Here is a 12,103-nt window from a genome sequence, read left to right as displayed (position 1 = left end):
CAATTAGCAAAAACAGCTTTTTTATTGTGGTAGTTTGTGGGTGCTCCTGGATCATGCAGAAAAAAGGCTGGGTCCTCAGTTAGCTCTGGGAGCCATTCTTAGGACCCTCTGGCTGCACACAGAGAGGAGCTGGGTAGCTGGCTGGGCTGGGGCATGCATTCACTGGGCTGGCACAGGCTGAGGGGTCTCCCGCCCACTCTCATTAGGCCCCTCCAGCCCGTTATGCTCAGCCCCCAGCTCAGGATGCTCCAGGGCGTGCCGGGTATCAGCCTGCCACAGCTGCACCAGGTCCGTCGGGGTCTTTCCTGCCTGGGGGGGCGGGACGGGGCGGGGGGTTCGGCAAGAGAAAATCTGTTAACTGTCCTGAAGGCTTTCACAGAAGGTACCCTCATTGACACCACCAGTGCTTCTCAAATGAGGGCAACTGGCATTGTGTGAAGATACTTTGGTTGTCACACTAGGGGATGGGTACTACTGGCATCTAGTGGGCAGAGGCCAAGAATGTTGCTTAAATATCCTACAAGGCATAGGATAGTCCCCTACAACAAACAATCACCCAGCCCTAAATGTCAATAATGCTGAGGGTGAAAACCCCTCATTTATACCTTCTCCATATTTTCCTGCTTTTCTCATTATCCCTTTAGCCTTTCTTGAGCCCGAGGGACTCTCCCATGCCCTCCTTTTGTGAATGCTCTGGGCCCCAAAGAAGAACTTGGACTAAGTGTTCCCTAGTCCAAGGTGTTCCCTGGGCACCTTCCCCTTCCAAGGACTTCCTGCCTAGATCCTAAGAAAACTCAAAGACCACAGGAGCTGACATGGGGTGCTAGGAACTGTCATGCCAGCTGAGTGCTCGGTCCCTTCCAGCTCTGGCCTTTCATGATTCTGGCCTCCTTGGGCCAGCACTTGAGGACCCCCTCTGGCCTACTTGGGGGTCTTTGGGAAGTCCTCTTGCTGCCCCTCCTACTGTCTCTCTGCACTTGCACTCTGGACATAGACACACATAGAGAATGGGGCGGGCAGTTGGAATGGTGCTCTGGAAGAGGACAACTTTATGTACTATGGTGCTGGCCAGAGCCAATGATACATGTCCCTAGGCGGGGGCTGCTCCAGGGACCAGGACAGCACCTCCACTGTATGAGTGCTCACGCCAATGACTGAATCAGGGAGGGAATGAGCTTACCAGGTTCTTGGTCATCATGTCAGCCCCATGCAGGAGCAGCAGTTTGATGATTTTGTAGCGGTTGAGCCTCACAGCGTCATGCAGGGCAGTATCTCCTTCCTAGAGTCAGTGTGGCACTCACTATGGCCCTTGTGGGCAGTGGGAGGAGGCAAGGGTGATGGGAGGTGGGCTGGAGACCCTGCTCAGGAGCCAAGTCCTGAAGGCCCCAGGAGGAAGGACACCACCTGTAGGGGCCCGCAGGCTGCCCACACACCCATGGCGGGTGAGCAGCGGACAGGCTAGCACTCACCCTGTCTCTGGCATTGATTTCCAGGCCCAGGGATAGAAAGTGCTCCACAATCTCCACCTGCCCTGTCCGGACTGCCACGTGCAGCGGGGTGCTCAGCAGCTGGGTGGGAGGAATCAGGAACTGCTGGTTGACGGGGCCTGAACTGTGGTACCCCTGGGAAGGGGGGGCTGTCCTAACTCCAGCTTAATCCCTCTTCCAAGTCCTAGTGCCAAGGCCTGAGCCTTGGAGGGGCAGAGAATGGTACAATTTCTTACCATCCTAACTCTAACCTAACAATCCTAACAATGACCTAACTCTAAAGCCTGAAATGCCACTTCCTCTGGGAAGCCTTCTATGATTCTCCCCTCTCCCAGCTGCTCACTCTTCTACCCTTCTTTTAATAATCATAATAGATGTCATTTATTGAGAGATGACTATGTAATGGACATGGCAAAAGCTTACAAGACATTTGCCTTATGTTGAATAAATAATTCATTTACATATGTTTTCCCACCTAATCTACACAAGAACTCTGCGAGACATTTTACAGATGAGGAACAGAAGCTCAGAGGCTGTCACTTGTTCAAGGTTGTACGTGAAACAATGAATGAATAGAAGGATGGTGCATAAATAAATAAATGAATGAGGGGATGAATAAATGGAGGAATGGATGGATGGATAGATGAATAGATAGGTAGATAGAAGGATAATGACAGATAACATGAACAAATCTTGCATCTTTTGAGTGGTCCCAAAGCCCCCAAGACAGTGAGTCTCTTGTCTTCCCTTCTTGTCTGCTCTTCCTGCTCCTGTCCTCAGATGGTGGTTCCTCAAGGGCCTGTGTGGATGGCAGGGACCCATCCCTGGGCTGGGAGGCCCAGTAGGACACTGTTTTAGCTTCCCTGCTCTGCAGCCAGAAACCAGACTAGCTCACTACCTTTCTGCCCCCTAGGCTTTCCTGCCCTTGGACCCCTGCCTTTCTCCCCACAGCCACCCCAATATCTGTTGCTTCTGAGCGTTTTTGCCTCACCTTATCCCTCACATTGGTGTCTGCTCCATGGCTTTGCAGAAGTTTCACCACCTCTAAGTGGCCCCCGCGGCAGGCCCAATGCATGGCTGTGCAGTCCAGCTAGAAGGAAATGATGGGGTCTAACTACAGAGCTGCAGGGAAGAAAGTATTCAGGGGGAATGTACCCCAGCCAGGAAGGCAGAGGGATATCTAGGGGAAAGGTACAGGGAGCAGGCCTGGGCATGGGCAATGGACCAAGGGGAACAGAAGAACACTCAGGGCCCATCTGGTCCAAGCCAGACTCACAGAGGATGCTTAGGGAGGAGAAGGGGCTTACTCAAGGTCACATAAGCCACTGAGGTGGAGTCTGGCACCTGAGCAACCTGTTTATGCTTCAGGTTGGCACAGGTGGCAGGGAGAGGGTGTCTGTCAGTGCTGGACCCACCTCCTGTCTCCCATTGAATACCTGCCCTCTCACTCACCCGATCCTGGAAGTCCACAGTGGCCCCATTATCTAGAAGCTTCTCCAGGATTTCCATGTGGCCTTCCAGGGAGGCTCGGTGCAGTGCTGTCCGACGGAACTGTCCCCAGAGAGGCTGTCAGGGCCTGGCCTCTGGCTCCAGGCCTGAGCCCATCTCCCACCCAAGCTGAGGCCCAGGCCTTCCCCCCAGCTTGATTCTCACCCCTGTGCTTGGCCCCCATGTTTTCTGTGTTCTGCCAGCTCCCTTATGCTCTATCCAGACCAGCCTGGGAGCCCTCTGCCCCAGGGAACCCAACCTTCTCACTGCCCCCCAGGCACATCAAGCCATGCCTCTCTACAGGTGGTTTCCTCTGCCAAGCATGCCTGTTTTGCCCTCACTTCCTGGGAGTGCTTGATGAAATCTGCTACTCCTTCAAGATGCAGCTCAAATGTCATCATTTCCTTGAAACCTCTAGGCCAGGGCTTCCCTAGGGCCCAGATGACCCTTAACTGTGAGAGTGTGTTCGAGGGCAGGTCAAGTCTTGCTGGACTCCCCAAGTGCCTAGCACAAGGCCAGAATGAACAGGTGACACTGATCACTGATTCAAAGAAAGAATAACCTTTTCCCCTTCTCCTTTCTGCCTTGGACTTTTGAAATGCTCAAGCCACAATATCTTTCCATATTCTCATGATCTGGTTACAGGCCACACACAGTGAGTATCTTTCCATATTCTAATGATCTGGTTACATGTCAGTCTCCCCAAGGAATAAACCCTGGTCTGTTTTTTTGTTTTGTTTTGTTTTGCTTTTTGTTTTTTTGTATTCTGGCACCTAGCATGGTGCTCGGAAGTAGGAGGTAGTTGGACAGACTGAGAGGATGAAGACTTTGGAGTCTAAAGAACAGAAAGGACATGTGGTCGAAGTCTACAATAATGCAGGCCAAAGGTGGAAAACCACTAATGTGCCAAATCCCAGGATACGAGAGCAAGAAAGCACCCCGGGAAGTGTGAAAGAGGCAGTTTCAGGCAAAACAAAAAGAAGTATGATGGGTGATGAAAAATTTAGAAAATATGGCTGTAAGAGGCTGGACACGGTGGCTCACGCCTGTAATCCCAGCACTTTGGGAGGCCGAGGTGGGTGGATCACCTGAGATCATGAGTTCAAGACCAGCTTGTTGTCAAGGGCCAACATGTTGAAACCCTGTCTCTACTAAAAATAAGCAAATTAGCCGGGTGTGGTGGCGGGCGCCTGTAATCCCAGCTACTCGGGAGGCTGAGGCAGGAGAATCACTTGAACCTGGGAGGCGGAGGTTGCTGTGAGCCGAGATCACGCCACTGCACTCCAGCCTGGGGGACAGAGCAAGACTCCATCTCAAAAAAAAAAAAAAAGAAAAGAAAATATGGCTGCACAACATTGTGAATGTAATTAATGCCACTGAATTGTACACTTAAAATGGTTAAAGTGGAACATTTCACGTTATGTTTTACCATGAAAAAAAAATAGGCCAGGAGTGGTGGTTCAAGCCTGTAATCCCAGCACTTTGGGAGGCTGAGGTGGGAGGATTGCTTGAGCCCGAGAGGCGAAAGTTGCAGTGAGCTGATTTTGCGCCACTGCACTCCAGCCTGGGTGACAGAGTGAGACTCTGTCTCAAAAAAAAAAAAAAGTACAGTACTATACCATGAGAAACAAAAATATCATATCTTAACACATGCTTGATAGTTTCTTCATTCATTCAGTGAATACTTACTGAGTTACTGAGGTGCTAATATTCCTTTTTTCCTTTTACCAAAAAAAATAAAAATAAAAAAAAATCTATATCTCTATCTATATATGTATAGAGACAGGGTCTCACTCTGTTGCTTAGGCTGGTCTTGAACTCCTAGGCTCAAGCGCTCCTCCCACCTTGACCTAAAGTGCTGGGATTACAGACGTGAGCCACAGTGCCCAGCCTAATATTCCATTTGATCACCGTAACATGTTGTGAGGGAAGTAGGCCATTTTACAGAGGAGGAAACTGAGGCATGGAGAGGGCACCGACCCAGCCACAGGTCCCACAACTCGTGAGTGAGAGAGATGGGATTTGAGCCCACATCTTCTGGTCCTGGTCTATTTTTATTTGATTCTATTTTTCTTTCTTTCCTAAACAAACATGTGACATTTGTTGCTCTGCAGGTGATTCAAGTTGGAAAAGGGTTTAAGGATTTAGGTCAATTCCTGTACGGGGAAGGGACACCCATTCTGAGCGCCCCAGCCACCCACCCATCCAAAGAACACCCGTGCCTCCTCTCAAATGGGCTCACAGCTGACTCCGTTCAGCTGAACGGAGTGGGGGTGGCAACTGACAGGGAGGCTGGTCAGGGGCGGCTAGGAGCATCACCTGGTCGCACGTGTCGGCTGACCCCCCGTCAGCCAGGAACTTCTCAATGACCTTCATTTTCCCCTCCACCGCGGCTTTCAGGAAGGTCTCCTCATCCACAGGGCCAGTCTGCAGATGTGGACGCAGCAGTCACGGGCCGTCCCAGCGATCCGAAGCCTCCCGGGCTCCGCCTCCGCCCCCTCGCGGTGTCCTCCCCAGGACCCTTACGATCTCCTCGGGCTCTGGGGGCGGCTCATGCGAGGCGGCCAGAGCGTCCCGCTTCTTCTGCTTGCGTTTCTTCCGCAGCTCGATGAGGTTCTGGATCCCGCCCACGTCGATGATCTCCCGCCGCAGGTCCAGGGACGTCTTGCGCACGCGCTCTTGGCCCTGCGCGGGATGGCCCATCAACCCCCGAGGCTGGGCAGAGAGTTTGGGGGGCTTGGGAGACCTCTGAGCTAAGCTGGTGGGGAGGGTGGGGTGGGCAGGAAGACCCTCTTAAGAAAGAAGGAACCAAGGTCTATCCCTCCTTCCAGGCCTGGATGGCTCTCAGATTGGGGGAATTCTGACTCAGTAGTTCTGGGGCGGGGCGGAGATTCTGCAGGGCTAGCAAGCTCTACCGGGGGTGCTGAACTGCTGGTCCATGGGCCACGTGGGGAGAGGTGCAGACAGGCCATGGCTACCTGGCTGGTCCCCTGGGTGCAGACATTGGATCCTCCCGGGCTTACCTTCACCTTCTGCAGGGCTGCACTCTGAGCCCCGTGGTGCTTCTCATCCTCCAGCACCAGCAAGTCCATGGGCAGCTTCTGGCGTGCGTCTCCTCGGAGTTTCTGGTGATCCAAGGAGGGCACCTTCTCCAGGACCCGAGGAGACAGGCAGCCTCTCCCCCAACCACACCAAGGACACCCCACAGGGACATCCTCCTGGGTGGTCTCAGAGCCCTTCCGGCTGATCCTGGGGAGCCCCCAGCAAGAGCAGGGCCCCTGGAGGGGCCCCCAAAAGGAGTGAGTTCCCCACCTCAGCTTCAGCCCCAGTCCCAACCCTGAGCTCAGACACCTGCCCACTAACTGGCCTGGATCCCTGCAAAACAACATTAAAGGCCACCAGAGTTGAGTTTTTCATGAGATTAAATATATTCACTCTTTCAAGCACCAAGATTATTTTTTTCTTTACTTTTTTGGCATTAAAAATTCACTTTGGCTGGGTGTGGTGGTGCCGGCCTTTAGTCCCAGCTACTGGGGAGGCTTAGACAGAAGTATTGCTCAATCCCAGGGGTTTGAGACCAGCTCCAGGGACATAGCAAGATCGTGTCTCTAAAAATAAATAGGCCAGGCACAGTGGCTCACATCTATAATCCCAGCACTTTGGGAGGCTGAGGTGGGAGGATCTCTTGAGCCCAGAAGTTTGAGATCAGCCTGGGCAATATAGTGAGACCCCATCTTTACAAAAAATTTAAATAATTAGCCAAGCGTAGTAGCTTTTGTTGTAGTGCCAGCTACTTGGGAGACTGAGGTGGGAGGATTACTTGAGCCCAGGAAGGGGAGGTTGCAATGAGCCAAGATCATGCCACTGCACTCCAGCCTGAGTGACAGTGAGAGAGAGAGAGAATGACCCTGCCTCAAAAAATAAATAGGCCAGGTACAGTGGCTCACGCCTATAATCCAAGCACTTTGGGAGGCCGAGGCAGGTGGATTGCTTGAGCCCAGGAGTTCGAGACCAGCCATAGGCAACATGGTGAAACCCCATCCCTACTAAAAATACAAAAATTAGCCAGGCGTGTTGGCACGCACCTGTAGTCCCAGCTACTCGGGAGGCTGAAGCACAAGAATCACTCGAACCCAGGAGGTGGAGGTTGCAGTGAGCCAAGATCGTGCCACTGTACTCCAGCTTGGGCGGCAGAGTGAGACTCGGTCTCAAAAAATAAATAAATAAATAAATAAATAAATAAAATAAGTTTTAAAAATAAATAATTCACTTTGATGAAATAATTATGATGAGAGATGATTATTTCTTAAATGTTCTTACTCAGCAATATAAAATTTGGCAACTCTTTGTTAGATACTATTTTTTTTTCTCTCAGATTTCACTGATCTGTGAAGTCTAGAGCTTGGAAACTATTGCTTTCAGGGGAACTTGGCGATGGGAGCAGCAGCTCCTCAGCCTTCAGCCTGAAACGGGCTCTAAGTCTTAACCTTCTTTTCACTGTAATCCAGGTCCAACTGCCTGCCAGGTCTTCTCCGCATTTGCCCTCTGATTTTCCTGGACTGCTTCTTCTCTCTTTGTGATGTGCTGGCACTCCCATCTCTGCAGTCCCCACCAGGCAGCTTGTGTGGCTATGAGTCCAGGAACAATTGCCCAGGTTGGAGGGTCCTGAGTCAATGTGGCAGCTGGGAAGGAGGCCACCCTTACAGAGCACTCAGGCCCCTTTCCCATTCCTCCCTGAGCTCCCGCATTTGCTCCTTCAGGGTGGTTTTGAGAGCCGATTTCCCAGGTCTTCATTCTGAAGGTTCTGTTAGCCACTGCTTTCTCCCTTTCATGTTGGGCTTCATGGTTTGAGGTCTCAGTGCTGGCCTAATCAGAAACACTGCATCTTCTTCCAAGAATGAAAGATAACCTGGGGCTGCAGCTACTGCTGCATGTGGGACTCTGGCTGGGCTCCTCAGGGAGCATCCAGAGGGCCAGCTTGTGTATTTTTTTTTTTTGAGATGGAGTCCCACTCTGTCACCCAGGCTGGAGTGCGGTGGTGTGATCTCGGCTCGCTGTAACCTCCACCTCCTAGGTTCAAGCAATTCTCCTGCCTCAGCCTCCTGAGTAGCTGGGACTACAGGCGCATGCCGCCACGCCTGGCTAATTATTTTTGTATTTTAGTAGAGACAGGGTTCCACCATGTTGCCCAGGCTGGTCTGAACTCCTGAGCTCAAGCAATCTGCCCACCTTGGCCTCCCAAAGTGTTGGGATTACAGGCGTGAGCTACTGCGCCCGGCTATAAATTTTGTTGTTGTTGTCACATAGATGAGAGGTTTCCATGTTGTCCAGGCTGGCCTCAAATGCCTAGCCTTGCCTCCTTATGCGCCAGAACAACAGCCCTGAGCCACTGTGGCTCCCCAGCTTGTGTCTTAATCATCTTGGTGTCCCCAGCATCTGTGACAGGCTCTAGCACATAGTAGGTGCTTAGTGACTGGTGAATGAATGAATGATCGAATGGATGATGGCAAGCAGACTCAGCATCTCTGCTAACCCTTAAGTTCTCAGTGATGACCTAACCCAGTAAACTCGCCACAGTGGAACTCCAGCCCCTGCACTGGCCTCTGGGGCCCTCTTTCCCCTCCCACCCTGGGGATGGGGCACAGGCTAGACACAGGTTCTCCTCCAAAAACCCTGCCAGGCTGGGGCCTGGTAGAGACAACTGGGGACTCTAATGCTCACCCACATCTTCCTCAGACCCTACAGCCCTTCATTTCAGGTTTGTCTTTGTGGGCTGGCACACAGTAGGTGCTCAGTAGCTGTTTGCTGCATTGAATGTGAGTTCATGAAACACACAAAGCTCCCACTTTACGTCATAGATTGCTATGCAGATTAAATGGGAGAATGCCTGTAAAATGCTTAGCACAGGGCCTGGCACTGGTGTCCTGACAGCTCTGTAGCTATATTTATTGGATGAATGAACAGAAGACACTGCTCTGCGTCCCCTTGCTGAAGGTCCGTGTGTCTATTGGCAGCACTCCAGAACTGGCATAGCAGCATGACTCACCTGCCTGGCACCAGCCGACCATAGGCACACGCCCTTGGGGGAGGGAGAAGTGGGATTCCTAGAGATCCAGGGATGCTTGCCCCAGCCAGGGCTCATTCCAAGCTCTTTCCTGACCTCATCCCTTCTTCCCTTGGGGTCTTGACCCTTCCTTCCTCCTCACCCCTCATTCAGTCACACTCCTTTTTTTGAATGGCATCTACCTCCAACCTGATTTATCTCCTCCCCTCCATTCCTGTTAGGGCCAGCCTTTTCCAACAAGTCCTTCTCAGGGCCATCAGAGCTGCTTTCCTAAAATAGGTCAGATGACACCAATCTCCCTCACTCAATAACATTTAGTGGCTCCTCACTGCCCACAGAATAAATATCTTTTACATGGCCCTCTCTGGCTTTTGTCTTTCCAGCCTTAGCCCCTACTACCAGACTTTCTCAAGACAGCCACGCTTTCACTCATGGAAACTTCAGCTCCTGCATTTCCTGAGGCTGGAATACCCTCCACCATCCTGAACTCCACTGAGTCCCCTTGAAGGCCCAGCTCAGGTATCCTCCTGTCCACAGAGGAGTCCCCCCCTTTTTTTTTTTGAGACGGAGTCTCCCTCTGTCACCCAGGCTGAAGTGCAGTGGTGCAATCTCGGCTCACTGCAACCTCCACCTCCCAGGTTCAAGCAATTCTCCTGCCTCAGCCTCCTGAGTAGCTGGGATTACAGGTGCCTGACACCATTCCTGGCTAATTGTATTTTTAGTAGAGACGGGATTTCACCATGTTGGCCAGGCGAGTCTCGAACTCTTGACTTCAAGTGATCTGCCCACCTCGGATCTCAGATCTCAAAATGCTGGGATTACAGGCTTGAGCCACTGCACCTGGCCCTGTCCACAGAGGAGTCCTTGAAGGCCCTCAGAACAATTCATGAGCCCCTTGTGTTCCTCCACTTCTGACTCACACCTCTATTTAGTCATTTCTTCCCTTTGCCTTGTTTCTTAGTTGACTATGAAACCAACAAATGGGCTAAAATGAATGCTGGGTTGGTAAAAAGAAGGCAGGGTCTGAGCCTTATTGGTCCACCCATTTCTACAGCTCTGGGCTCTTGGCAGAGCCAACACTAGATGAAGTATTAGTTTAAATAAAGTGAAGAGTAGGGGCCAGGCATGGTGGCTCATACCTGTAATCCCAGTACTTTGGGAGGCCAAGGCGGGTGGATCATCTGAGGCCAGGAGTTTGAGACCAGCCTGACCAACATAGTGAAACCCCATCTCTACTAAAAATACAAAAATTAGCCAGGCATGGTGGTGCATGCCTGTAATCCCAGCTACTCGGGAGGCTGAGGCAGGAGAATCGCTTGAACCCAGGAGGCAGAGGTTGCAGTGAGTCAAGATCATGCATTGCACTCCAGCCTGGGCAACAGAGGGAGACCCCGTCTCAAAAAAAAAATGCAGAATAGGACAAGCCAGCACCCCCTGCCGCCGCTCCACTTCCTTATCCCAGAGAAAATGCAATTGCCCAGAACACCACACTCCAAAAGCCTCCCCAAGGGTGGCCAGCAGGCTGGCAAAATCCATGCTTCATTTCCCAGCATCCCTTCCTCACTCTCTTCTTCACTGGCCAAATACTGGAGTTTCCCCTGCCCCAGCCTCCCACTCAGTCACTGGGGCATCACAGGGCCACACATTCCTGAAAGTCCCAGGCAGCACCCAGCTGTCTGCTTTGTACAGCCCACTGTCTCTCAAGGCCCAGGAGGGTGAGCAGTCTTAGGAAGCCCAGCCCAGCTCCCCATCTCACTGACTTAATTTTGAAGGCTGAAGCCTCAGTCTTCTGCTGCCAGCAATACCCCCTGCCAGTAATACCCTGGGACAGGAATGAGGCCCAACTCGGCCCCTGGGGACATCTGCCCCCCTCCCCACCACAGGTGTAGCAGATAGGATCTCCCTCCCCTTGACAGCAGAACTGGATCTCCTCAGACCCCCTTGGGCACCTCCACCCCTGCACGCACCTCATTCTCCTCCTCCTGTGCCAGCCGCTGCTCGATGAGTGCCGTGGCCCTCTGCACCGCCTCGGAGTCCTCCATGGTGCCGTCCATAACCGCCTCTGCAGGCCACAGGGCCTCGGGGGCTTTATAGGCCAGAGCACCCACCCCTGCCCAGCTGGGCGCCTTTGCCATGAGCTCACTGGCCCAATTCTCCACCTGCCTCCCCCACCTGTCACCTTCACCTCGGGCAGCCCCAGGGAGCAGGGGGAGCCAGGGCCAGGGAGCAGAGCCAGTTGCCCCCCCAACTCCTGGCCTATTAGAGCCGGAGGGCACTGTGTCCCAAGAGCAGGGGTGCAGGAAGGAGCCCGTCCAGCCTCTGTCCTGAGCACTTGGGACTGGTTGGGCCTCAGCCAAGGCAACTGAGTTGCAAAAGGGAACTGCTGGCTGCATGCTCCAGCCCAGATGACAGTGCCACCTGCTGGATGCCTGGAAACCCTGCTCAGCCAGCTCCAGGAAGAGGGCCTGAAAACCAAACGGGGGACCCTGCTGGCTGTGAGGAGGGTCACACTCTACTTGTCCAGGCCAGGGCCGTGGTAGCAGGAAGGGCAGCTGTCTCCCTCTCTGATCACAGCTCAAGCTGGCCTTCGGCTCTCCGGGGTCCCACGTGCTTCCCCGTCAAGCATCACTGCATTTGGCTGGGTGACTTAGTCATGAACAAACCTTATCCAATCTGTCTCCTCTCTTGGTAAGTGCTCAGGGGACCTCTGCAGGGCTTACAGAGTCTTGCTTCAAGAAAGGGGTCTCCGGAAAGCACTAAGCCCAGCTAGCGAGGAACAGCAGCTACTCTGGATCCTTCTACCCTCCCAGGGTTTCCCTGTCAGGCCCAGACAGTGCCAGACTTCCCTGGCCAGGAGGCTGCCCATGCTCACTAAGAAGGAAAATTACTCCCAACTGGAGCAAAAGCAGATCTGTACTTGCTCAGTTCCACACCTGGAACTCGCATGCTGGAGCTCTGAGTCACTGTGACCCAGGTTAACCTGCTAGGGAACTGCAGACACCCAGCCCTGTGCTTCTGTAAGGCTCACCTGGCTGGTGGCTGCCCTTAGCTAAACAGCCTTATA

The 12,103-nt window shown here is 52.7% G+C and overlaps 1 protein-coding gene across 1 annotated transcript; it reads right to left on the bottom strand.

Annotated features, from left to right (window-relative positions):
* Nucleotides 1-3: 3 nt before the first annotated feature.
* Nucleotides 4-11,607, bottom strand: ANKRD2 (ankyrin repeat domain 2). Its single transcript, XM_004049882.5, has 9 exons — nucleotides 11,007-11,607; nucleotides 5,999-6,100; nucleotides 5,502-5,660; nucleotides 5,295-5,402; nucleotides 2,940-3,038; nucleotides 2,479-2,577; nucleotides 1,470-1,568; nucleotides 1,181-1,279; nucleotides 4-309 (listed from the first exon to the last, which is right to left on the bottom strand). The coding sequence occupies exons 1-9, from the start codon at nucleotides 11,430-11,432 to the stop codon at nucleotides 160-162; spliced, it is 1,341 nt and encodes a 446-aa protein (XP_004049930.3). The 5' UTR covers nucleotides 11,433-11,607; the 3' UTR covers nucleotides 4-159.
* Nucleotides 11,608-12,103: the final 496 nt, after the last annotated feature.

The sequence above is a fragment of the Gorilla gorilla genome, chromosome 8, assembly GCF_029281585.2.
Source record: "Gorilla gorilla gorilla isolate KB3781 chromosome 8, NHGRI_mGorGor1-v2.1_pri, whole genome shotgun sequence".
NCBI lineage: Eukaryota > Metazoa > Chordata > Mammalia > Primates > Hominidae > Gorilla > Gorilla gorilla.
This window is presented reverse-complemented; position numbering and strand designations above follow the sequence as displayed.